At 43.9% G+C, this 26,761-nt stretch overlaps 1 protein-coding gene across 1 annotated transcript in view; it reads right to left on the reverse strand.

The window, feature by feature from the left end:
- Positions 1–680: 680 nt before the first annotated feature.
- LOC309567011 (fer-1-like protein 4) overlaps positions 681–26,761 on the reverse strand; it is a 243,812-nt gene continuing 217,731 nt past the window's right edge. Inside the window, exons 41-45 of the mRNA XM_082272328.1 lie at positions 26,551–26,649; positions 26,027–26,268; positions 19,220–19,503; positions 5,265–5,365; positions 681–897 (exon numbers count right to left, since the gene is read on the reverse strand). Coding sequence (XP_082128454.1) covers positions 717–897; positions 5,265–5,365; positions 19,220–19,503; positions 26,027–26,268; positions 26,551–26,649 — 907 coding nt within the window. The 3' untranslated portion in view covers positions 681–716. The remainder of the gene's footprint in view (positions 898–5,264; positions 5,366–19,219; positions 19,504–26,026; positions 26,269–26,550; positions 26,650–26,761) is intronic.

The raw sequence follows: 26,761 nt of genomic DNA on the forward strand, positions 1-26,761 counted from the left end.
TTGCAAAGTGAAACTTTGACACATATACTAAGTGCTGTGGCAAGCTGCAACTTACCTTGTAAAGTGAACAGCCTATTTGCCTTATGTCTCTGTCCATTGCTATCAGCATATTTGGATGGAGCATATTTGATTGGCTCACAGGACTGCCCTATCCTCTCCCAGCCTGAGCTCTGCTGTAGTGGTAATTTCAAGAACTGATTCTAGTTCAAATTTGTGTTGCAAAAAAAAAAAAAAAAAAAGATTAATGAATACATAGCTACATCATTTATCTGCCTAGAGTTCAGCTATAACTGTGCAAACTAACAGAAACCAATCAGATCTCAACTCTCTGTGTGGTATCATATTTAGAACTGCAATTGATGTTTTCTGATTGGCCATTGTGGGTTACCATGTTTTGTGTTTGCGCTTTGCTTTCTTTAATAAAAAAACATAGATTTTCAGAGGCGCTTGGATAAACATTATCATTGTATGGACACAGTACCTGAGATAATAACCATATAAAAAAGTGAATAAAGTGGAACCACAATAAACCCACATCAGGTGTATAACCAAATACAGGACCATGTCAAGTCCACATGGCAATGCCATTAATCCAACTGGGGCAGCCTATTTATGTAAACACAATGAAGGTAGCTCCCTTTTGAAAAGGAGATATTTAAAACAATATATACAGATTAAAGTCGGATTATTTACACCATCCATTATAAGAAAGGTCCTTATCCATTGATGATCTTCTGACTGATGTATCCAGGCATAGTGTACAGGATGAGGACTAGGAAAACGGTCAGGATAGCAATGATGAGTAGGGCAATGATGTACTTCTTGTATTTCTTCCAAATGAAGAAAACAAACGTTTTTAGGGGGTTCACGAACCAGTTGAACGAGGTTTTGGGGCGGCTGAAAGAAAAACAGAAAACTCCTTATAATAGCCACGCATGTATAAATCACCAGGTGTGTGTAGTGTTCTAGGCAGTAGAAGCAAAGGGGTGAGGTCTATCTCCAATGGTGGCCCTCTGGTCTGATGATTGTACTTGGTGCAGAACAGCTGGTACCACCGGTGACAACTAACATAAGCTTTGATATAGTTGCTTTGTCAAATGGAAAATTAAGGCCCAGGTCACACTGATGCAACAATCGCTCCGGAGCACTTGTCGCATCAGAAGTTGGAGCCCATTCTTTGCAATGGAAACGTAATTGGTGCAACTTACATAGTTACATAGTAGTTGAGGTTGAATAAAGACAACAGTCCATCCAGTTCAACCCGTGTAGGTGTGTGTGGACGTATTCATTTACCATACCCCTGAATGTTTTTATCTTGGAGATGTATGTCCAAGAGTCTTTTAAAAGTAGCCATACTGCCCACAGCTACCCCCATATGTGGAAGAGAGTTCCACAGAGACCTTACTGTAAAAAAAAACCCTTGCGTAGTCTGAGGTTAAATGACTTCTCCTCTAGTCGCATTGTATGGCCTCATGTCCCCTTACATTCCTTGCGACTGAATCTTTATTTTTTTTTATGCTGAGATCACCGTTGAGGTATTTGTAAATTGCTATCATGTCCCCTCTCAGGCGTCTCTTCTCTAGGGAGAATAAATCAAGCGGTTGTAAACACTTCTCATAATTTAGGTCCTCCAATCCCCTAAATAGCTTATTAGTTACCCTTCTTTGGACTCTTTCCAGTTCCAGCACATCCTTTCTGAGGATCGGTGACCAGAACTGGACAGAGTACTCCAGATGTGGCCGGACCAGAGTTTTATAAAGACTTTATAAATAACTTGAGTCGCTCTGACTTAGAAAAAGGTTCCTGCACTACTTTTGGTCCGACTTTGGTACGACTTGCATTGACTTCTGTTAAAAAAGTCACATGTAAGTCGCGCTGGGGTCTGACTTCAAAGTCGCGCAACTTTGCAGTCAGGGGCAGAGTGAACCCAGGCTTATGCAAGCATAAAGAGGTATCAGTGGCTTTCCACCTAGAAGGGAAAACTAGTGATGTTTTAAAAAATGGAAAGAAATTGGGTTACTGTATGTAACATAAATCCGCTTGTCTAATATTTAAAAATAAATAAAATTTAGCATCTCCACTTAAAAAAAAGAAAAGAAAAATCAGCCAACTATGTAAATATGTTTTGGTGAAGGTCCACTTTTAGGTATGGTATAAGCTGGGAAACACAGGGAACGCAGTCCCAGCCCCTCAAGCACGGGTGTATGTAATGAAAAGGCATGGGGGTGTGCTGGAGGGTGCTGCTGGTGTTACAAGTTGTTTAGTGATCTATTGTCATCTATTGTTGCAGCTGCTGGAAGGTTTATAATCTCTCCGGCACGGGATCTATTGTTACTGAAGGGGTCTTATGTTGCCTGGGGGGTCAGTTGTTGCTGGGGGGAATTTGCTGTTGAGGGGAGGGTCTATTGTTGCTGGCTGCTAGAGGGTTTATTGATGTTAGTTGATGGGAAATCTATAGTTGCTGGTGGAGGTCTATAATTGCTGAGGTGGATCTATTGTTGCTGGGGAGGAATATTTTCTACAGGAGGGTCTTTTGTTGCTAGGGGGAATTGTTGCTGGCTGCAAAGTATCTTACGGCTTTCCTATTATCATTAACACATTCTATACAAATTACTTTGCATAACAAAAAGATACTTGGTTCTTTTTCTCTAAAAGGGCAGTAATGGGAGGTGGGTATGGGGTGGAGCCAAGGGACGGTGCTTATAGGTGGGTAGGGGGCAAAGACAAGAGGTGACTCGGAAGAGCGGAGTACCTGCACCTATGCTCTGAGCAAAAAAAAAACCCCTAGGGTATAAATGAGCCTAGTCCAGCAGTGCATTGAACCTGAAATCAAGTCAGTTACAGTTGAAATCATGGACAAGCAAATACTGTCCAAATACAAGAGTCATGTGTGTTCTTCCATGAATCTTGGTGTACTTTGTGTATTTCTTCCAGATCTGTGCAGTAATCCATCATAAGATTTTACCTCTGTGCAGGAGCTTCCTGTAATAAAGACTGGTCACAGCTGCGCTCTCCTCTAGCGCAGGGTGACTGGTCTTGTCTCCGCCCCTTCTGTAGTTTTCTGTACACATCCTGTAGTGGGTGGAGCTGCTGAGCCCCTCCCACAGCTCTGCTCCCGGCACAGGCAATGTGCAGCAGAATGATGATGATGTCCCTGCTGCTTTCAATAGGCATAATCTGCTTTGGGGGGAGATTTACTAAAACTAGAGCACTCAGAATCTGTTGCAGCTGTATATGGTAGCCAATCAGCTTATAACTTCAGCTTGTTTAATTAAGCTTTGGCAATAAAACCTGGAAGTTGATTGGTTTCTATGCAGAGCTGCACGAAAGTTGGCACTCTCCAGTTTTAGCAAATCTCCCCTTCTGTGTTGACAAAATGTATGTTTTTCCTTTGTGGCTAAATATTTGAAAGAGAAGTTTGGGCTTTTTTTTTTTTTACAAGAATCATACTTACCTAGGTGGATGCAACATTGGTCCGATGCTGCATCTGTCTCCTGCAAGCTCTAAGACTGAGACTGAGATCAAAGACCGCTGAAGGTCGGTTCCCAGAGCTCCATGAACAGAGAGCCGGAGACTGTCAGTCACCGGCTCTCTGCTCTTCAACCCCCCCTTCCCCTTCCCCTCACTAGAGCGCTGGGTTGTGGAGGGAGCCGCTGTCAGCTGAAAACAGGTCACAAGATTGCAGTTGGTTCTGCACTCCTGTGCCTCGTTTTCAGCTTTGGCTGTACTTCTCCTTTAATAAAAAAAAAGTTTTTGTGCCCAAAGTTCAGCTTTAACTCTGCACAACAGTCACAGTACGTAACTCAGATTTGTAAAATGCCTTTGGGTAATGAGGAAAACTAAAGCCCTGTTTGAATACAAGATGCACTTTTTTACTGCATCCACTGACTTGTAAATTGACAGATTTTTACAAATGATTATAAGGCACAGCTCATTACACCTGCACAGCTTACACAGCTCATTACACACACATTTATGAATTTAAGTGTTAAAAACAAGAGCAAAAGCAGGAATTTATAAGCAATGGTTTGAAATGCAAAGCACACTGTAGCGATAATGAATTGGATATTGACAAAAAAATGACAAGCATCAATACAGACAAAATCTGCGTAACTACTCCTGAGATGCCGGGATAATTATTTGGCCTAAAGTGAACCTATGCTTTGCCAACATAGGGCAAGCAACAGGTGCTATTAAAGTGGAACTAAAGGTTAATTTAAAGTGAAAAATGGCTAGCAGGTAGAATTGTATGGCAGAAGAGACCCTGTATGTTTCTTCTGCCAACTGCTGCATGCGTAGCTCAATTTAAACTCCCTGAATCTAACATTCGGGTGCCAGAATGAAGTACCACTGGGCAGGGCCGTCTTTAACACAGGGCAAAAGGGGCAGCCGCCCTGGGCCCAGTCATTGTTGTGGGGCCCAAAGCAGCTTCTCCTTGAGCCCACACTGCCCACAAATAGTTGATAAGTGGATTTTTGCCCAGGGTCCAATCAATATTAAAGATGGCCCTGCCACTGGGGCCGGGACAAGGGGTGGCTGTCATGGGCGCAATCGTTTATTGGAGGGATGTGGACACCCTGACCCTAATCCTAAGGGAAGGGGGGGGGGGCACAGTTTGGCATCTTTGCTCTGGGCGCTGAGTACCACTTATACATATCGTAATTCTAGTAGTTTTCTGGCCTGTCACATGACATCCTTGGGTCACCCCCCTGGGGTGGTCATGGGCAGTCTTCAATGCTGCTGAGAACTTCCCTAACATTAGGGCTTTAGCGTTGCTCTTACAGTACTGTACTGAGAGCCAAGGCTAACATGGTATTGCACCATGTTAGACAGCCTGGACTCCCAGGAAAAGGGGTGGGTGACACTGGCCATCATTCAACCCAGAAGAGACAGCATTAGGGAGACCAGATGAGCTTTTCAGCCAGGGCTGCTTTTTTAAAAAACTTTTAAGCATGTCTGGATATTTTATTAAGCTGAATTTCCACTTTAAATGGCCATCATCCTGCTGCCAATCTTCCCTTCGCTCCACTGCAACCCGTTTGCCTGCAAAAGCAATGAAATGCCTGCTACAGCTGGGTATCAGAAAACATGTGACTCTCTCCTCTTCCATTTATGATGCAGAGTGGGTGGCTTAAGGAGACATTTGACTGGCCGGAACACTGTCACATGGGAAGGGAGAGAACTCTTTGCCTTGTTTAAAATCCAATTCGAACAGCATGGAGCTTATACAGGGCTGGCAAAATGATACAATCACCAATACATACTTGGGTTTGTCCAGAGGTTCTGGCTCCTTGCGTCCCAGGCCTACTGGACTCTTCTCTGCCTCTTCCACAGTCAGGAGCTGGAACTCTGCTTCAACTTTTCCCTACGGCAAAAAAAAAGGAGGCTTTGTTATCAAATAATAATTAAGTCTTAAATGAGAAATAAAATGGCTTTTGATTATTTTGCTTAACCTGGTTATTTAAAACTTTTATGTCACTTTTTTCAATATTTGTATAAAATCTTTAGTTTAGAATCAAATGTAAACCTGGGTGTTTTCATGCTCCCAGTGCATTCTGGGTCTTCTAAAATGACTACCCAACAATAGCTACTAACTTGTGGACTGTATGATACATTAACTGACCCCATTCAGAGTCCTATGAGCTAGGTTCAGGCCTCCCTTAGGCCATTCAGCTGTGTATGTGTAGCAACCTCCTAGGTAGGTGCTAGGGAAAAGCATATAATGGCCTTGTCTGCTTATCAGGAGGGCTGGATGTGTTAGCGGTTCTGTCACATGCCTCCAGGTGTGGTCTGTTGAGTCTGGGGAGTCTCCCCACTGTATCCAATGAATGATCTTGTTGGACAGTGGAGGAAACCTAGCCAATAGTACACCAGGGTTTATGACTGTCCCAGTGGGCGGGGTTTGCCGCAATGCACCCTGTGATTGGAAATAAATCTGTGGAGAGCATGTGACAGTGTCTTTTGGTGGGAGCATCAGTCCCAGGAGGAGGTGATGGCTGTCTCTCCTCCTGTAAATGTGAGAAGGTGGTCCAGGCAGTTGGCCCAGGGACCAAAGGTTGAGCTGGGCTGCAGGGGATCCAGAGTTGCTGAGCTTCTGGGCAGAGATCTTCAGGAAAAACAGTGTCGTGAGTACTCAAGATCTGCCCAGGAGTTTGCCTTTGGAGAGGGGATAACTCCAGAGAGGTCAAAGGGGATCCGTGAGCCAGCTAACCAGGAGTGTACAGTAAAGGGGGTGCCAAGTAGTAAAACCCTGAAGTTTGGGGAGTAAAAGGGGGCACCAGGAAGGGCCCTGAAGGGTTCAGCAGCACAGTCTGCACTACAAGTCAGCTACCTCAGGAAAGAGTACCTTAGGGAGCTTAACCACTTGCCTACAGTGCACTTTCACCCCCTTCCTGCCCAGACCGATTTTCAGCTTTCAGCGCTCTCACACTTTGACTGAGAATTACTTAGTCATGCAACACTGTACCCATACAAAAATTGTGTCCTTTTTTTCACACAAATAGAGCTTTCTTTTGATGGTATTTGATCAATACTGGGTTTTTTATTTTTTGTGCTATAAATAAAAAAAGACTGAAAATATCGTGAAAAAACGCATTTTTCTTTGTTTCTGTCATAAAATTTTGCAAATTAGTCATTTTTCTTCACAAATTTTGGCCAAAATTTATACTGCTACTTATCTTTGGTAAAAATAACCCAAGTAAGTGTATATTATTTGGTCTTTGTGAAAGTTATAGAGTCCACAAGCTATGGTGCGAATCAATGAAAATTGATCACACTTGATCACACCTGATGTACTGAAGGCCTATCTCATTTCTTGAGACACTAAAAAGTCAGGAAAGTACAAATACCCCCCAAATGACCCCTTTTTGGAAAGTAGACATTCCAAGGTATTTAATAAGGGGCATGGTGAGTTTTATGAAGTTGTAGTTTTTTCCCACAATGCTTTGCAAAAGATTTATTTTTTTTTTTTTTTTACAAATTGCCGTATTAACAGGTTATTTCTCTCACACAGCACATGTATACTTGCAACTACACCCCAAAACACATTCTACTACTCCTCCTGAGTATGGCCATACCACATGTGTGAGACTTTTTCACAGCCTTGCCACATACAGAGGCCTAACATCCAAGTAGCAGCGTCCGGCATTCTAGGAGCATAAATTACACATATAATTTCCTGACAACCTATCGCACTTTTGAAGGCCCTGGAGCACCAGGACAATGGAAACCCCCATAAAATGACCCCATTTTGGAAAGCAAACAGCCCAACGTATAATTTTTGAGGCATAATGAGTGTTTTGAATGTGTCATTTTTTTCCACAAGTTTTTGGAAAATGTGGAAAGAAAATGAAAACACATTTTTTTTACACAAAGCTGTCCATTTATGCAATATTTCTAACACATAGGATGTACATAGCAAAAATTGCACCCCAAAATACATTCTGCTATTCCTCCTGAGTATGGCGATACCACATGTTAACACTTTTTCACAGCCTGGCCACATACATAGGCCTAACATCCAAGTAGCGCTTTACACAAAGTTGTCCATTTATCCACTTTAAGACTGGGCCTATTTTTGACACTTGGTGTTAACAAGCTAAAATCATTTTTTTTGCTAGAAAACTACTTGGAACCCCCAAACATTATATATTTTTTTTTAGCAGAGACCCTAGAGAATAAAATGGAGATTGTTGCAATATTTTTTATTACGCCATATTTGCGCAGCAGTCTTCCAAATGCGATTTTTTTGAAAAAAATTCACTTTTTTGAACTAAAAAATAAGAAAACAGTAAATTTAGCACAATTGTTTTCCATAATGTGAAAGATAATGTTACGCCGAGTAATTAGATACCCAACATGTCATGCTTCAAAATTGTGCATGCTCACAGAATGGCGCCAAACATTGGTACTTAAAAATCCCCATAGGCAACATTTTAAAAATTTCTGCAGGTTACTAGCTTAGAGTTACAGAGGAGGTCTAGGGCTCAAATTATTTCTCTCGCTCTAACGATCGCGGCGATACCTCACATGTATGGTTTGAACACCGTTTACATATGTGGGCGGGACTTGCGTATGCGTTTGCTTCTGCGCGCGAGCTAACGGGGACAGGGTGCTTTAATTTTTTTTTTTTTCCTATTTATTTTATTTATTATTTTTTTATTTTTACACAGTTTAAAAAAAAAAATGTTTTGATCATTTTTATTCCTATTACAAGGAATGTAAACATCCCTTGTAATAGAAATAGGCATGACAGGTCCTCTTTATTGTGAGATCTGGGGTCAAAAAGACCTCACACCTCACAACTACACTAAAAAAGAAAAAAAAAAAAATTGTTGAAAGAGGAAAAAAAAAAAAAGAAAAAAAAAAAAGCGGCCCTTTAAACCGGTTGCTAGGCAACGTCTTTTGACGTAGCTCCGGTCCTCCAAGACCATAGAGTTGAGTGAGGGCCATCTTGCCCTCACTCGACTTCCTGTCTCTGAGGATCCGGGACCGGATAGTTTTCCCCGCTGCCGGCGGGTCCGGTAAGCTGGGAAAACGTCTGGGACGCGGCAGGAGGGGGGGGGGCACCTCTTCCCCTGCACCGTAAGGGTAATTCCGCGGCGAATCTGCCACTGGCGAATCTGCCCCTTATCTGAAAGCCGACCGCCCACCGTTCCAAAAAATACCGGGGTTATGGGGGCTATCTGCTGCCATAACCCCAGTATTTAGCTTTTAATGGCCGACGCATATAGTCGTTAGGCGGTCAGTAAGTGATTGCATGTATATGGCAAACAGGTGACGATGACTGATGGGGTGACAGGTGATGATGACTGATGGGGTGACAGGTGACGATGACTGATGGGGTGACAGGTGACAATGACTGATGGGGTGACAGGTGACGATGACTGATGGGGTGACAGGTGACGATGACTGATGGGATGACAGGTGACGATGACTGATGGGGTGACAGGTGACGATTGATGAGGTGACAAGTGACGATGATTGATGGGGTGACAGATGACAATCACTGACGGGGTGACATGTGACGATGATTGATGGGGTGACATGTGACGATCACTGATGGGGTGTCAAGTGACGATGATTGATAGGGTGACAGATGACGATGACTGATGGGGTGACAGGTGACGATGACTGATGGGGTGACAGGTGACGGTGATTGATGGGGTGACAGGTGATGGGCGAAGGTCACTGATGGGTGATAGGTGACGGGCGATGGTGCACGGCGGTACTGATGGCAGTCTCTGGTGACCGGTGAACTTTAGGCTATGTTCACATGTGAGCGTAGCGATCGCGGGCAGAATCACTGCGATTCTGCCCGTGATCCAGAAATCATTGCAAATTGCGGGACGCCTGTGCGTTGCCCGTGATTTGCAATAGCACCCCAAACGCTGTGCGATGTTGCTGCGATTTCCACCTGCCGAATCGCAGTAACATAACGCAAACAACGCATGACGCCCCAAAGAAACTCTTGTACCTTTTTTGGGCGTCATGCGATGTTTGCACGATGTTACCGCGGTTCGGCAGGTGGAAATGGCGGCAACATCGGACAGCGTTTGGGGTGCTATTGCAAAAAACGGGCAACGCACAGGCGTCCCGCAATTTGCAATGATTTCCGGATCGCGGGCAGAATCGCAGTGTTCTGCCCGCGATCGCTGCGCTCACATGTGAACGTTATGGGTGTCAATTTCTGGGCACTGATGAGGTGACTGTTGGGTGACAGGTGACATTGGGGGGGGGCTGAGGACTGTGTGGGGGGACCTTTATTGGTGTGATTTTTACTTTTACAGGTACACAGAGCAGTAACTCACTGTTTCTAGCTCTTCTCCCCTCACACTGGAAACTGTATGAGGAGAGAAGAGCTAGTAACAGTGAGTTACTGCTCTTTGTTTACATTTTGTGATCGGCTGTGAATGGATTCACAGCCGATCACTTAGTAAACAGTCACTGTCAGTGACTGTTTACTACCGCCGGTGACAGCTGTGTTCCTTAGGAACACAGTGCCACCGACATGACCGCGCTGCGCGCTCCCGATTGCGCATGCGCGGTCATCTCCCGGGCGCCTCCATTGTGATCGGCTGTGTCATTGGAACACAGCCGATCACGTGGGAAACAGCCATGCCTATTGGCTGTTTCCCCCCTGCCGGTGACCGGCTGTGTCCCGGGGACACGCCGACACCGGCAGTGCACGGCGGCGCACCCGCGATCGCGCGCCTGCCCTGCATTTCCTGCGGACGTCATATGACGTCCGCCCAGGATGATAGCCGCACCGTCCCGCCGTCATATGACGGCGGGCTGGCGGTAAGTGGTTAAAGGACTTTTCCACAGTCAGAGGTGAAGTCCTAGTAACTGGCCTAGCTGGGGCCAGCATCAGTCAGTGTTAATCAGCGTCAGTGAAGCGCTAACCAGCGCCAAGAAGCATTTTTCAGTGTCCCTGCCTAATTGTGCATAGTTCAGTTGTTGGAGTATCCCACTTCTCCCTTCTCCCATCCAAGTTCTCAAATAAATCCTAAAAACCAAAGAAACTGGACTGGTTCTTGTCTGAGGTGCTCACACTTGAAAATATGCGTAAGGTACTGTTGTTGCTAGCGGTAACCCAGGGGACCCACACTCAGCAGCTCCCTTGGGAGTAGTGCTATATGTGTATATTCTGATTCAGGAGTAGGGTATCTGTCATATATACTGTCTGAATATTGCAAATATACTGTATTTGATGTTTACCTGATTTAAAAGAAATTTTGAAAAATGTAAAATGCTTAATATTTGGAATTATCTACAAAACTTTACATGGTACCTTTTTTAAAGCATCATTAAATCCACATTTTTAACCCCTTCTTACCAACCGCCTCCTGGCCCTTTAAGGGTTCTAAAAGCTGGGAGGTGGGCATTTGGGTCATGTTTGATTGGCTGTCACAGCAGTCACATGATCGGAAAGCTCCCGATCGCTAGTATGCATCAGGAGCATTCCGTTACCCGCCAGCTACCGTGCTGGGAGTGCGCTCTGAGCACGGTAAGTGGTTTACACAGGGCTGCATAAATTCAGCTGCTCGGCATTAAGGCCCGCACGCCAAAGGGCTGCATATATGTGTGCGGCCGGAGTGAAGAAGTTAAAAACTATCAAATGGTGTATTACATGCTCTTCAGACTCACTCAGTCACTATGAGATTCATTTTCTGCATTCTGCAAACAAAAACCTGGTTGATCCTGCCATTCTCTACATCTTAAATTGAGGTGGGAAGTTGACCTGGGAATCCCCATAGGGCACACCGAAATGGACTCAAATAAGTGACATGACCAAGTCTTATTTCTGTAATGCTTACCCAGTGGAAACAAATAACAAAGAACTTATTTGATGGTATGTCATGCCCAGTATTAGATCACTCGATTCTCAGTGTTAGAGGTGCCGGGTTCTGATGCTACATCCAACTAAGTACTGTAAGTATGAATCTGCAAAATCTTTAAAATCTTTTAAAACCTGGGGGTATCTCAAAGCATCAACTTACACTTATCCTGATGGCCACAAAATGAACAATTGCCAAGACATGGTTGCCTTGGCATGAGTCACTTCATGTGTCTGAAGTCACAAATAGATTGTATAAACCTCTGATCGATGAAAAATTGACAGGATTGGATCGAGGCACAGATCTGGGAAAGGGTACAGGGAAAGGGTACATAAACATTTCTGCAGCATTGAAGGTCCCAATGAGCACCGTGGCCTCCATCATCTGTGAATGGAAGAGGTTTGGAACCATCAGGACTCTTCCTGGCGGGTCGCAGAGGCCAATCTGAAAGTTGTGGGGAGAACTTAGTCAGGGAGGTGACCAAGAACCTGATGGTCACTCTGACAGAGCTCCAGTGTTTCTCTGTAGAGAGAGGAGAACCTTCCAGAAAAGCAACCATCTCTGCAGCACTCCACTAATCAGGCCTGTATGGTAGAGTGGCCAGATGGAAGCCACTTCTCAGTAAAAGGCAAATGACAGCCCACCTGGGGTTTGTGAAAAGGCATCTGAAGGAATCTCAGACCCTGAAAAATGAAACAAGGTTTGAACTCTTTGGCCTGAATGGCATGCTTCATGTCTGGAGGAAACCAGGCACTGCTCATCACCTGGCCAATACTATCCCTACAGTGAAGCATGGTGTAGAAAGCATCATTCTGTGGAGATATTTTTTAACGTCAGAAACTGGGAGACTAGTCAGGATCGAGAAAAAGATGAATGCAGCAATGTACAGAGACATCCTTGATGAAAACCTGCTCCAGAGCGCTCTGGACCTCACACTGGGACAAAGGTTTATCTTCCAACAGGACAACGATCCTAAGCACACAGCCAAGATAACAATGGAGTGACTATGGAACAACTCTGTGAATGTCCTTGAGTGGCCCTGCCAGAGCCCAGGCTTGAACCTGATTGAACATCTCTAGAGAGATCTGAAAATGGCTGTGCAACGACGCTCCTTATCAAACCTAATGAGCTTGAGAGGTGTTGCAAAGAAGAATGGAAGAAACTGCCCAAAAAAAAAGGGGGCCAAGCTTGTAGCATCATACTCAAAAAGACTTGAGGCTGTAATTGGTACCAAAGGTGCTTCAACAAAGTATTGAGCAAAGGCTGTAAATACCTATGTACAAGGGATTTTTTTTTAAGAAATTTGCAAAGATTTTAAACAAACTTCTTTCATGTTGTCATTATGGGGTATTGTTTGTAGAATTTTGAGTAAAATAATGAATTAATTCATTTTGGAAAAAGGCTGTAACATAACAAAATGTGGAAGAAGTGAAGCGCTGTGAATACTTTCCAGATGCTCTGTACTTGTGACAGGCATTGGTTATTTGTTACATTTGGAAAAGTTCAATAAGGCTTTGGCCTAGCCCTTTCCAAAGAAATCAGTCTTAGTGTAATTTTTGGGGAAGGTATTGGTCTGTTAATTGGTTGTATGAGCATATCAGCGGTCATGACATTTTTGTTGCAGGAGATGCCTAAAATCTGACTTGTATCTTAGTGCAGACTTACTGGAAAATCAGTAAGGAAGCAGGGAATGACATTTCTGGAGTTCTGCGTCCAGAAGGCCTCCAGGTTGCCATATTACATTTAATTTGACAGAAAATTACAGAGATGCACATTTTTAGCTTGTATGCTCTGACGAGCAGGGCCCTCGGATTCCTCCTGTATTGAATTGTATTGTAACTGTACTGTCTGCCCTCATATTGTAAAGCGCTGCGCAAACTGTTGGTGCTATATAAATCCTGTATAATATTAATAATAATTGAAAACTGAAAGCTAATTTTTTTTTAATAACGTTCAATTTACAATATGATTTATAACTCTGGCAACTTCTGTAACTTTGAAAACTTTATTTAATAAAAATGACTGGACAAGAAAAAAACAAACTGAAAAGGATTTACAGTATTTCACAAAAGTGACACATTTTTGTAAGTATTTTATTATATTTTTTCACGTGACAACACTGAAGAAATTACACTTTGCTACAATGTAAAGTAGTGAGTGTACAGCTTGTATAACAGTGTAAATTTGCTGTCCCCTCAAAATAACTGAACACACAGCTATTAATGTCTAAACCGTTGGCAAAAAAGTAAGTACACCCTAAGTGAAAATGTCCAAATTGGGCTCAATTAGCCATTTTCCCTCCCCGATGTTATGTGACTAGTGTGTTAGTGTTACAAGGTCAGGTGTGAATGGGGAGCAGGTGTGTTAAATTTGGTGTTATCGCTCTCACTCTCTCATACTGGTCACTGGAAGTACAAGATGACACCTCATGGCAAAGAACTCTCTGAGGATCTGAAAAAAAGAATTGTTACTCTACATAAAGATGGCCTAGGCTATCTATAAGAAGATTGCCAAGACCCTGAAACTGAGCTGCAGCACGGTGGCCAAGACCATAGAGCGATTTAACAGGACAGGTTCCACTAAGAACAGGCCTCACCATGGTCGATCAAAGAAGTTGAGTGCACGGGCTCAGCGTCATATCCAGAGGTTGTCTTTGGGAAACAAACGTACGAGTGCTTCCAGCATTGCTGCAGAGGTTGAAGGGGTGGGGGGTCAGCCTGTCAGTGCTCAGACCATATGCCGCACACTGCACTAAATTGGTCTGCATGGCTGTCATCCTAAAAGGAAGCCTCTTCTAAAGATGATGCACAAGAAAGTCCGCAAACAGTTTGCTGAAGACAAGCAGACTAAGGACATGGATTACTGGAGCCATGTCCAGTGGTCTGATGAGACCAAGATACACTTAGATGCAACCAGGTGAGGGGTACAAAGACAAGTGTGTCTTGCCTACAGTCAAGCATGGTGGTGGGAGTGTCATGGTCTGGGGCTGCATGAGTGCTGCTGGCACTGGGGAGCTACAGTTCATTGAGGGAACCATGAATGCCAACATGTACTGTGACTGTGACATACTGAAGCAGAGCATGATCCCTTCCCTTCCGAGACTGGGCTGCAGGGCAGTATTCCAACATCACGACCCCAAACCCACCTCCAAGACAACCACTGCCTTGCTAAAGAAGCTGAGGGTAAAGTGATGGACTGGCCAAGCATGTCTCCAGACCTAAACCTTATTGAGCATCTGTGGGGCATCCTCAAACGGAAGGTGGAGGAGCGCAAGATCTCAAACATCCACCAGCTCCGTGATGTCGTCATGGAGGAGTGGAAGAGGACTCCAGTGGCAACCTGTGAAGCTCTGGTGAACTCCATGCTGGCACTGGCAGTGCTGGAAAATAATGGCGGCAACACAAAATATTGACACTTTGTGCCCAATTTGGACATTGTCAATTAGGGGTGTACTCACTTTTGCTGCCAGCGGTTTAGACATTAATGGCTGTGTGTTGAATTATTTTGAGGGGACAGCAAATTTACACTATTATACAAGCTGTACACTCACTACTTTACATTGTAGCAAAGTGTAATTCCTTCAGTGTTGTCACATGAAAAGATATAATAAAATATTTACAAAAATGTGAGGGGTGTTCTCACTTTTGTGAGATACTGTACATCCCCTTTAATGAGCAGGATGTTACATCTTTGTAAGAGAAAGCAGAGTACCGGGTGATTCTGTTTTACATCAAGCTATGTATCACCGCTCAGCACCCTACAATTTGCTGTTTCATTCAATTATGTTGCAGGGAAGTCAAATCCAATTGTAGCTTTGATCTATTATGGGCTAGCTGGGAAAATCTGTGTGACGCTGGGTAAAAATGGGGCAGGGATTGACGTTTTCCTGATCTGAGATTTTAAAATGTTAGAAAGTATGAATAAAAGCTTAAATCTCCTCTGAGCTCTGGCGTCAGTCTCTTTGAGGTGCGATAATCCTCAAACCAAAGGTATTTCTGTCCATGACCTAGCTGCAACGGATGCATGTGAAGCTAGTAATGGTGGAGCACATCACCATTGCGGAAATGTCCTCAGCTGTATGGCTAACAGAGTAACAAGGCATAATTGCTGTTTCCTAAAGCATTTGTAAATCCAATCACCATAGCGGCTTTAACTTGTTCAATAGTTATATTCAATATGTTGACATTGACAGCTTTCATTGACTGAATGTAACATTTTTTAAGTAAATAAAGCTTAAAAAATAATAAGAATAGTGATTCTTCCATAAAGGTCCTTGTCAGGCACTTCCTGGTATGGGGTGACAACGCTCTGTCCCTGCCCCCCCCCCCCAGGTCTGAGCCTGCATTGTCACCCTGGTATGCGTCTGATAGAAAATGCAAGTGGCTGTTTCAACACACATTACGCAAACACGGTCCCAAATGTGGAACTTCCGCTCATTTGCTTCCTCTTCCTCTCCGGTGCAACATTTGGCACCTTTCAGGGGGTAGGGGGGAACGGGTACCTGTTTTTGACAGGTACCCTTCCCCACTTCCGGGAACGACGCCATGGCAAAGTTAGATCCCCTCTTCCTACCCTCCGCTGCCAAGCCAATCCGAATGCGCAGCACGCTTTGGGCATTCGCAGTAGGGACCCGCCCGTGAACCTGCAAGGCTTCACTGCCGGGTTCCCTTACCAGCAAAGGCGGAGAGAGCACCCGACAGCTGATGGAAACATCGGCTGCAGTATCAACATCGCTGGACTCCAGGACAGGTAAGTGTCCGAATATTAAAAGTCAGCAGCTACAGTAGGCTGCAGTGTAGCTGCTGACTTTAAATTTTTGGAGGGGGGGCGGAACTCCGCTTTAACCTGCAGCCCCCCAGCTGTTGCAGAACTACAAGTCCCATCATGCCTCTGCCTTTGGGAGTCATGCTTGTTTTACTGACGGCCTTGCAATGCCTCATAGGACTTGTAATAGTCTGTGTTCAATTTTATATGTTATACTTGTTTTTTTTTGTTTTTTTTATCCATATTATGTATACAATCGTTTTACCAAATAAATATTTGATACATGAAAAAGAATTCCCAGAGCACCATGAGTTATCAAATATTACAGCACAGCAAATAAAGACTTTTTTATGGGCACTTTAGTATATGTGAACCCTTACATTGTAAAACAAGCCATTCTGTTCAAAAGAGAAATGCAAGGCAAAACATTTGTGTAGTTAGAGACAGGGCCATCTTTAGTATTGATTGGACCCTGGGCAAATATTTTCTTGGGCCTTACCAAATGCACTTATCAAATATTTGTGGGCAGTGCGGGCTCAAGGGGCAGCTGCTTTGGGCCCCACAACAATGGCTGGGCCCGCGGCAGCTGCCCCTTTGGCCCTGTGTTAAAGACAGCCCTGGTTAGAGAGGTGGGGTTAGAGACTGCAGGGGATGTGCTTCCATGTCTAGAGTGGTCAGTTTGAAATAGGAAAGCAGGGGGACTTGCAGAATCACCAGGAATGCTATTTTTCAATACAAGTACATGTTAAAACAGACACGTATCATAAATATAAAAAATGTTAGGGTAAAATACACTTTAAGCCACCCAAGAAAGCACCAATCACTCCTGTTGGACATTTGCAGAACAGAAACATTTGTTTTGTTTGGAAAAGATTAGTTATGTTACTAATTTTCTTTAGTTAATTTGTTTTGGAATTAGTTTTGTATGGGGTACTATGTACCCTATACTCATTCACTTAGGATCTGGGGGCCCCTTGTTAAAGGAGGCTTCCTGATTCCAATGTCACCCCCCCCCGGCACCCCTCCACCCACAACCACTGGGCCAGGGTTACGGGGAAGTCCCCCCTGCCCCAAAGCACCCCCCATGTTGAGGGCATGTGGCCTGGTATGGGTCAGGAGGAGGGTGCTCACTCGCACCCCCCCCCTTTCTGGCCTGCTGGGCTGTATGCTCGGATAAGGGTTTGGTATTTATTTTAGGGGGACCCCACGTCGTTTTTTTTTTGGCGTGGGGGTTTACCCTTAAAATCCATCTAGAAGCCCTCTGATAGCTTATGAGTCACTAATTGTTAAGGATGTGGCGGCGGTCGGCTTCCCTTAATAACCAGCTATTCTTCACACAGAATTCAAATTGGTTGTTCATTTTTCGACTGATCCAAATTCAAATTGTTCCGAAAGTTTGGAATTTGTTAGAAAACTAAGATACGAAACTAAAACTAAGATGCGAAACTAAACTATACAAATTTCAGTGAATTTGCTATTTAATTCTGAGATTCGGATACATCTGAATCTCTGAATAACCAAAAATTAGTCTGAATTTATATTCGGACTGAAACGTATTGCACGTGTCTAACTGCCATGATTCTTTGTCTTGTGGCTGTAAATTTCAGCTTGAGGTATTGATCTCTATAAAAAACAGGCTTTCTTCAACACTGTAGTACAGAAAAAAAACTAGAAAGTACAATAAAAGGAGAATAGAGCTCCCCCTGCTAGCTGGACATAAAACTGCACTTCATAATTTAAATATGCTATGTTTTACATTGTTTAACCACTTGCCGACTGCCCGCCACAAAGATACTGCAGCAGGCTGGCTCGGCTTTGTGAATCGCTGCACCTGTACTGCGATCCGCGGGAGCGATGCTGGGGGCGTGCATGCACCGCAAGAGGCACGCGTGCGCTCCCATTTGCTAGCGGGGAAGTTGATTCACGGGGTGCCGCCGGGCACCCACGGTCGCTCCTTGTGGAGAGAGAACGGCGGTCTGCTGTTGTAAACACAGCAGACCGTTATTCTCTCAGGAATCAATATAGAGCGCCTGTGTTCCTCCTATTTAGTAACACAGTTCTTTGTGTTGATTCCACAAGCCCATCCCCCCACAGTTAGAAAACACCCGTTAGGCATACTTTTAACCCTTTGCTCGCCCCTGGGTTAACCCCTTCCCTGTCAGTGTCATTATTACATTAACAGTGCATATTTTTAGCACTGATTACTGTAATAATGTCACTGTTCCCCTCAAGAATGTCAGTTAGGGGTCCACTGCAATATCGCATTCCCACTAAAAATCGCCGATTGCCGCCATTACTAGTAAAAAAAATAAAAATGACAAATCTTTCCCCTAGTTTGTACATGCGGTAGCTTTTGCGCTTCTTGGGATTTTTTTTACCAAAAATATGTAGCAGAATACAAATTGGCCTAAAATGATGAAAAAATTTGATTTTTACATTTTTTTTTATTGGGAATATTATATAGCAGAAAGAGAAAAATATTGGTTTTTTTTTTCCTGAATTGTTGCTCTTTTTTTGTTTATGGCGCAAAAAAAAAAAAAAAAATTGCACAGGTGATCAAATACCACCAAAGCTCTATTTGCGGGAAAAAAAGGACATCAATTTTTTATTTGGGTACAGCGTCGCACAACCGCACAATTGTCTGTGAACATAACACTGTGCTGAATTGCAAAAAATGGCCTGGTCATTAAGGGGGAAAATCTTCCGGTCCAGAAGTGGTTAATATTTTTATTTTTGAGTCTTGATTATAATTAATAAAGAAAATAGCTATGAATCCATTATTCAATCCCTTCGAACTAGATGTAAACCCTAACTGTATGATATTTCGTTTGCTAAATCACTCTGTTTCATAAACGCTACATTTTTTTCCCTTTAACAAAATACTTTATAAATCAATTATCCTTCCTTTGTTGCATCTCAGTGCTGCTGATCTCTGCAACTTCTTTGCAGCCACTTCCTGTCTACATGCAATTGCTCTGGGGATGGGAATGAGGGGCTGCATATCATTACTAGGGTTAGGATTTGTAATGGTGACAATGACGGCAATGCTGTAAATGTAAGCCCCAGTGATTTTGTGAGCCTGTCTGTACAATGGATGTGGCTTTCCCTTGACTTACCGCCAGAATGTAGACGTTTCCACTGCTATCAGTATACTGCACATCCTCTATTCGAACATGTTTCCTTTTCTTCTTTTTTTTCTTGCTTTTTTCCTCCGCCTCCCGTTCTTCCCTCTCGATGTCCTCCTCACTCTTGAGCTTGACAAACGGCCACCAGCCTTTCATACGCTTATTTCTAAAGATGGAGAAACGTGGCGTAGCTTTGTCCTTGGCCATCTTGATGGTGCATTGTTGAGATGTCTTTGCTCCTCGCACCATGTCACTTAATCTCAGTTCAATTGATCCTGAAAAATAAAAATGAGTGTTTGTTGATCCAATAAATATAGTTTGTAATGAACCTAAGGCCCCTTTCACACTTGTGCGACCTAAAAGTCGCATGATTTTGCCACAATTTTGACTGGACTTGAATCAATGCCTGTGTAATCTTGAGGTTGATGGACCTCAAAACGCATCAAAGTTGGACCAGAGTAGTGCAAGGACTTTTTTGAAGTCGCTGCGACTTGAAGTCGCACAGATATGAACGCTACTTATTGGAAATCATGGCGTACGACTTGTCATGCGACTTTGCAATCCCATGTCACAGGACAAGTCACATAAGTGTGAAAGGGGCCTTATCCGATTCAAGCAGAATTAAATTTCAGATGGGAAAAAGAAAGCAGACATCTAGTTTATTTTTGTGGGAAAAGCCACCACTTTCTTTTCTCAGTTTCATACAAAGGCTTGTGATATAATAATAATAATAATAATAATAAAAAAAAAAAAACTACAGGTTTACCAATTTGTACAAGTCTAATAAATTACAAATCATACGTAACAGGCCCATGCCTTGTGTAGCATATGCTTTTTTACTTTTATCCCCAATTATATCTTAAATAAATTGCATTAGTACTCACACTTTTATTTTTTAAAGCTCAACTGAACTTTCAGTTTAAGGGATAGTTTACATATGTGCATAGGCCTGTTTCCTGGCATTTTTTCAATGGAGCGGTTTTGTTCTCCGGTTTAGGTGCAAAATTTTTCTTGTGAGTACACATGAACCTAACTGACAAACACACAGGACTCTTTAAAAATGCACTGTGACTGGCCCGCATGTATGTGAACTGGCTCCATTGAGAAGGCTACCGATTCACATGTCATGCAAATTAGATGTGGTTCAAAATGCATCCCATTCGCATACATCTGAACGGAGCTTAAGCACATGATCTAAAATAGGCCTTTTTTTATGCCTAACTTAAATCTCCCGCTGATTTAACGCAACCATCGAGCTGCGAGTTCCAGGTAGGGTCTGCCATGCAAGTTAATGGCTGTGCACAGCCGTACTCCTGTAAACGCCAAAGCTTCTTTTCATTGGCACTTACCCATGCATGCAGGTCTGACTTATTGTCTGTACGCAAAACTTCTGCATTAAGAAAATATGTCGGTTGCACATGCTTGGGCAAACGCCAATGCAAAGAAGCATCGATGTTTACAAGAGTTATTGCATAACACAGCCATTCGGTTGTATTGCAGGGTGTATGCGACACGTGAGGCTCCTGAGGCACAGGAGACTGTCAGGACATTACGATAGGCATAAAAACTGCTATTATTGTCCATGTGCATGAGCTCTTAATCAACTAAACACATGCCAGTGATATCAACACAAAAGGTGTGCAAACACTTGTCTATTTTCTTTAGAAAGCAGCTGTCAGGTCACCTGTGGCCAGGTGACAACTGCACCCTGTTGGAGGCAGGGGTGCACCGCAAGGTAGTGAACCCAGTAGCTGACTGCTGCAGATGGACAGAAACGTGAGCCCAAGATTCCCCAGGGCGTGGAGTCTAAGACCCAGCAGGTGTTCACCAGAGCCTCTAGTGGCGAGGATGGACTTGGCTGCAGCTGGGCCCAGGTCACGGCCCCTGGGGTCCCCCGGGTCATGCTCCGTAGGGAGAGAGGGGAAGCAGCCACTCAGGACACAAGGGACAGTGACGGGTAAGCCAAGGTCGGGACAACAGGCAGACAAGGGTAACCAAGGGACAGGCCAAAGGTCAGGGTCACAGGCAAACAGGAGTGGTAAGAGATGAGCCAAAGTCGGTACACAGAAAGGTAGATGAAGCACACTGCAGACAGGAACACAAACTAACACACACTGTTGAACAGCAAAGCAGACCTGCAGTGCGCTGGTTAATATAGACTTCCTGGAATGGCCTGGGGTGGAGCCAAACAGGGAGGAGAGATGATAAAAATGCAGCAAGAAGGAGAGTCTTGCCTCTAATGCAGACATAAAGGAGAAGGTAAGCTGCCAGACACTATTGCATGTCCAGGACAGCAGCCACTTCTTGCGTAGAAAAGCCTGTCCCTTGCCAGAATACTGTAGAGCAGGAATCTCCAAACTACGGCCACGAGCTTGTCTGCCCATGGCTAGGGTCACTGGCATATCTCATGTGCACATCTGATGTAAGAGGCAACTCTGATGGGGCCCCTGATGTAAGGGGTAATGTACGGGGTAATGTGATAGGGACCCTAATGTAAGGGGGGGTGATCTGTTTGGAACCCTGAACTAATGAGGACTCAGGTGCTCTGATGTAAATAGGAGACTCTTATGAGGACCATGATATGGGGGGGGGGGGGTCTCTGCTTGGGATCCTCATGTAAGGGGGACTTTGGTGCTCCAATGTAAACGGGGGAACTCTCATGAGGACATATATAAGAACAGAATATAAGGAAAGAACTCTGATTGGCACCATGATGTAAGGCTGGGCTCTGATGGGTTTTTTTTTTTTTTTTTGTTTTGCAAATATTTGTAAAGTATATATGATGTAGCCCTCATACTGATCAGTTTGGAGACCCCTTCTGTTTAGAATGACCCTTTTACTCTGTGTGGAAGTTGTAGTCTCTCTGCAGAGGTCTGACATGCTTCCTACTGGAGCTTTTCACTCAGCAGGAAAAATAAACTTCACTGACTGCAGAGCAATCTAAAACTCCAAGGGAACAGGCTTTTCTACCCAAGCTGTGGTTGCTTTCTAAAGAAAGCAAACTATAAGACTTTGCACACTATTTGATTTACCTGGAATGTACTGTATTTGGTTCATGTAAAGCAGGGGTGGGGAACCTTTTTTCTGCCAAGGGCCATTTGGGTATTTATAAAATCATTCGGGGGCCGTACAAAATTATCAACTTAAAAATGTGCCTGTTATATTTGGTCAAAAATTTAATTAACTCACCCCTAATGTGATAGCTGCAACTGCTTCTCTTTGGTGAGGTGTGTGATGTTAGCTGGTATTGATGATGTTGCTACCAGCTACTGGTTTTCCAGGTTTGCGTCAGTCAGTCTGGAGAGCAGTCGACTTTTTGGTGGTAAGTTTTGAAAATAACTGCTGGCGGGTAATGCTGGTGGGTATAGCTGGTGGGTACTGCTGGCTCAGGCTGGTACTGCTGGCTTGTACTGTGCTGTAGGAACTGCTGGCTGGTACTGCTGGCTCAGGCTGGTACTGCTGGCTTGTACTGTGCTGTGGGTACGGCTGGCTCAGGCTGGTACTGCTGTGGGTATTACTGATTCAGGCTGGTAGGTACTGTGCTGTAGGTACTGCCTTGGGTACTGCTGGCTCAGGCTGGTACTGTGCTGTGGGTACTGCTGGCTGGTACTTCTGGCTCAGGCTGGTACTGCTGTGGGTAGTGCTGGCTTGTATTGCTGTGGGTACTGCTGGCTGGTACTGTTGTGGGTACTGCTGACTCTGGCTGGTACTGCTGTGGGTACTACTGGCTCTGGCTGGTACTGCTGTGGGTACTGCTGGTTCTGCTGTGGGTACTGCTGGCTCTAGCTGGTACTGCTGGCTCTGGCTTATACTGCTGTGAGTACTGCTGGCTCTGGCTGGTACTGCTGTTAGTACTTCTGGCTGGTACTGCTGGCTCTGGCTGGTACTGATGGCTCTGGCTGGTACTGCTGGCTAGAAGCGGCGCCGCGCTTGAGGAAGAGGCGATGTTTCCTGTATTGGTCACAGGCAGAGTGCTTTTGATATCACTCCGCCTGTGACTCACTCAAACTGTCAGAACGGAGCCGGAACTATACAGGAAGCATTGGCTCCATTCTGACAGATCAGCTGAGAGACACAGACTCAGCTGCACGAGGGGCCGGACCAAATGACTTTGAGGGCCGCATACGGCTCCCGGGACATAGGTTCCCCACCCCTGAGTAAAGTAAAAGTTTTATATGGAATGTGAAATAATAAAGGGAACTAGTTTAGGATAACAACTAAGTATTAGTGAATCTTGTAAAAGGTGTGCAGCCAATGAAGTAGGGATTCTTCAGTCACATACTCATTTAAAGTCATTGGCTAAGTTAGATAGATTGTTTTTGCGCTACCAGGCCGCAGTAAGCTTGGGCGCAATGAACATGTATGAGTGCCACATCCCGGTAAGTATCGGAAATTGGAGAAGAAAAATTTGGACTTTAAAGGCACTTTTAGTTAAAATAATATTCTTTATTAAAGGGTGATTAAAAGTTGAACAGAAAATGGAAATAAGGAAAAGGAGGTAAGAGACCTTAATAATCGAGACATTAAGCCTCAAATCTATGTATGTTTATGCATTTGAGGCTTAATGTCTCGATTATTAAGGTCTCTTACCTCCTTTTCCTTATCATTGGCTAAGTTGTTTAGCAGAGATGAGGATGAGAATTCCAAATCTTGCACAATTTAAAGCTGAGACTCAAACAAATAGTTGTAGCACCCTTGTTCTAAACAGGGTTGCTAAAAATATTTAGATGTGCTAGAACGGACTTGTAGTTCTGCAACAGCTGGAGGGCCACAGTTTGACATCCCTGTGCTAGGTGGTAGCTAGCCTGGCTGATTTGTAGCCTTTGTGATCATTGGACTTCCTCCTAATCCTGGTTTAGCTGTGTTTCTCCCTTTTGTCAGTAGGTGGTACTGTTACCTTAATGTGATGAAATACAGTGAGTCAGGTTATAAATATGTATACTTTTCTCAGCCAATCACACTGGTCGCTGAGCATGCTGGGAAAGGGTATTTATTTGGAGGAAGTCAGGTGATCTGTATCCTTTTCCAATCAGACCCATGTCTGGGTAGGCCTGAAGCCTGAGGCCTAACCATGTGCTCAGGGCTCTGTAAGGGAGAGCATGCACATTACCTGGAAGCATGACGGAAGGGATGGAGACCTGAGATAAAGTAGCAGAGGTGACTCTGCCATGAACCGGGGAACCATGGAGAGCCTGAGAAAGCATCACGATGGATTCATCCACAGAGTTCCTGCACCTTTCATGAGTTGAATACTGTTGCTACAGGGGACAGCATATGCTGCAAAGTATAGATTTCTGGTTTCAGCTTAAAGGATCTTTTCCTGTACTGCTGTCTACCTATTCTACATTTTAGTCTAAGGAGTCTGCCAATCTGCTGTTTTTGACTAAGGGTGTCCTGTGCCCTACCCCTCTCTCTCCCACATTGTTCCTGTTGTGAGAAATAAACTTCTCTTTGTTCAAGCATAAAAGTGACTGGCGCCCATCTTTCTATCTTGTTCACCACGCACCATGCCTAGTAACCTGCACCCTGAGGAGGAATGTCGGCCCTCCCTGTCTCTGTGGGGCACCACCAGGCCTCTGAAAGTTAAGGGGGGCGATTTATAGTAATGATTTTTAATTTAATTCTGCATTATGGTATAACAACACTTTTGTTCCATTATCTCTCACCCCTACACTTGCGACCCCTTGAAGCTTTTGGCCAAATTTGCACCCGGGTTTTGGCTCAACAGCACGTACATGCATGAGCCCCAGCAGGAAAAGCAATGGGAGGCCACCAGCTCCTACAACTAATTGAGAGGGATCACATGTATTTCCTATGAGGCGATCATCTGCGAGTGATTAGCCCTGGATGCAGACAGCTGGGATCCCTCTCTGGGGTTCTAGCAGGTACACATTGTCAGGCCAAAATACAGGTGTAAATGTAGCCTTATACTGACCTGTCCATACTCCTGTGAGATCCACACCATCAAGTCTCACAGCTACCCTTGCAAATTTGGAGCATACGAAAATCCTATTCATTCCTATCGAGGAGATGTCTATTTTGTGCCTCAATGAATGGCGGCCTCTCAGTAGGAATGAACTAAATGTACAGTTTGCATCTTCCCATGGGTCGCACAGCATGGATATTATGGGAGTTTTTAAAGGGGACTTAAAAGATAACCATGCAAAATAAAAAAAATAAATAAACTGCATTAGTCTGGATATCGTCCCTCTTTTTCCCTGTACAACAGCACTAGCAGCCAATCAGGCTCTGCTTCAGTGCACATGTGCTGATAGCAAATACACTGATAGGAGGAGAGAGCAGAACAAATTAATGTATGATTCATCAGGATGCTTTCAGCTTTAACGTGAACCTGTGCTTTGCCCTTAACTTACTTTCCATAGACAGTAATGGAAAAGCTGCATCCCGCAGGTTTACTAATACACAGCTTTTCCATGTGGACCACCTATACACAATATTGTATAGACCAGCTGGCTCAGAAGAGGACAGAAATGCTTTTAAGCTCAGCAAAAGCCACTGGGTTGTCCTTAGATCTGAGCTTTATACAAGGGGTATACTCAATTTGAAGAGGGAAAGGGGGGTTTGTTAGACTTAGCTGGCTGAAAAAGTATAGCGATCCCTAAAAAATGGGTACTTTTTTATATAAACATTTGCAAATTTTATTAGCATATCTTCTATACAAAGCAATTTATTATAGGTTGCGATACAATTCATAAAATACCATTTGGCTTTTTGAAATACAGTCATGACATATAGTAAAATCTTAGGAGAATCCAAGTTAGACCATAAATTACATACCTAAAAAGTCATTGGCAGATATCCGGTCATAGTCCCACACTTGGAGCGCTAGCACAGCCGGCTCCCGAAATTCAGACTCTTCCAAGGAAAAGATGGACTCTTTCTTCTTGTATGTGATCTCTTTTTCTGTGGGGAGGTAGTCAAACCGGTACACAAACCTCCAGTTGAAGTTTCCCTCCCCAGTGAGGGAGTTGAAATGTACATCTGTTTCTTGCTTTTCACCATCCAATCCTCTTAGCCATCTAAAAAAAAAAAAAAAAAAAAAAAAGCAATGTCTTTACCAGTAACAACTACAATCTAAGTCTGTAAATCCATTTACTGCAACGTTGGGCACCAGCCATATGAATCTGACGTATTTCACTTTTATCTCAAGAGAAAAAAACGACTTTCATCCCAATAAATACACTGTAAATTTACTCTCTGTCAAGACATGCAAATATCAGATGAAGTACAGGTAATCGGTGTTGACTTTACATCTGAGTTTCAACATTGGCAATAGAGAGTGTGAAAGCCACAGCACGTACCCTTTGACGTAAATGTCGCTAGATGGCTCGCCGGTAAACGGGTTAATATCATCCAGGATGACATCGTCTGTGTTCCAGATGATCACACGCAACTCGTAACTACAGAGAAGACAAGTCAGGGTGGAAAAGACCAGTTACTGTCAAAGAGCTGCTATCAAATAGTGTTAACATTTTATTGACCTTCAAAATAACTACAGAAGCTTAACGAGCA

Source organism: Pelophylax lessonae (genome assembly GCF_965119305.1).
Source record: "Pelophylax lessonae genome assembly, chromosome: 11".
Classification (NCBI taxonomy): Eukaryota; Metazoa; Chordata; class Amphibia; order Anura; family Ranidae; genus Pelophylax; species Pelophylax lessonae.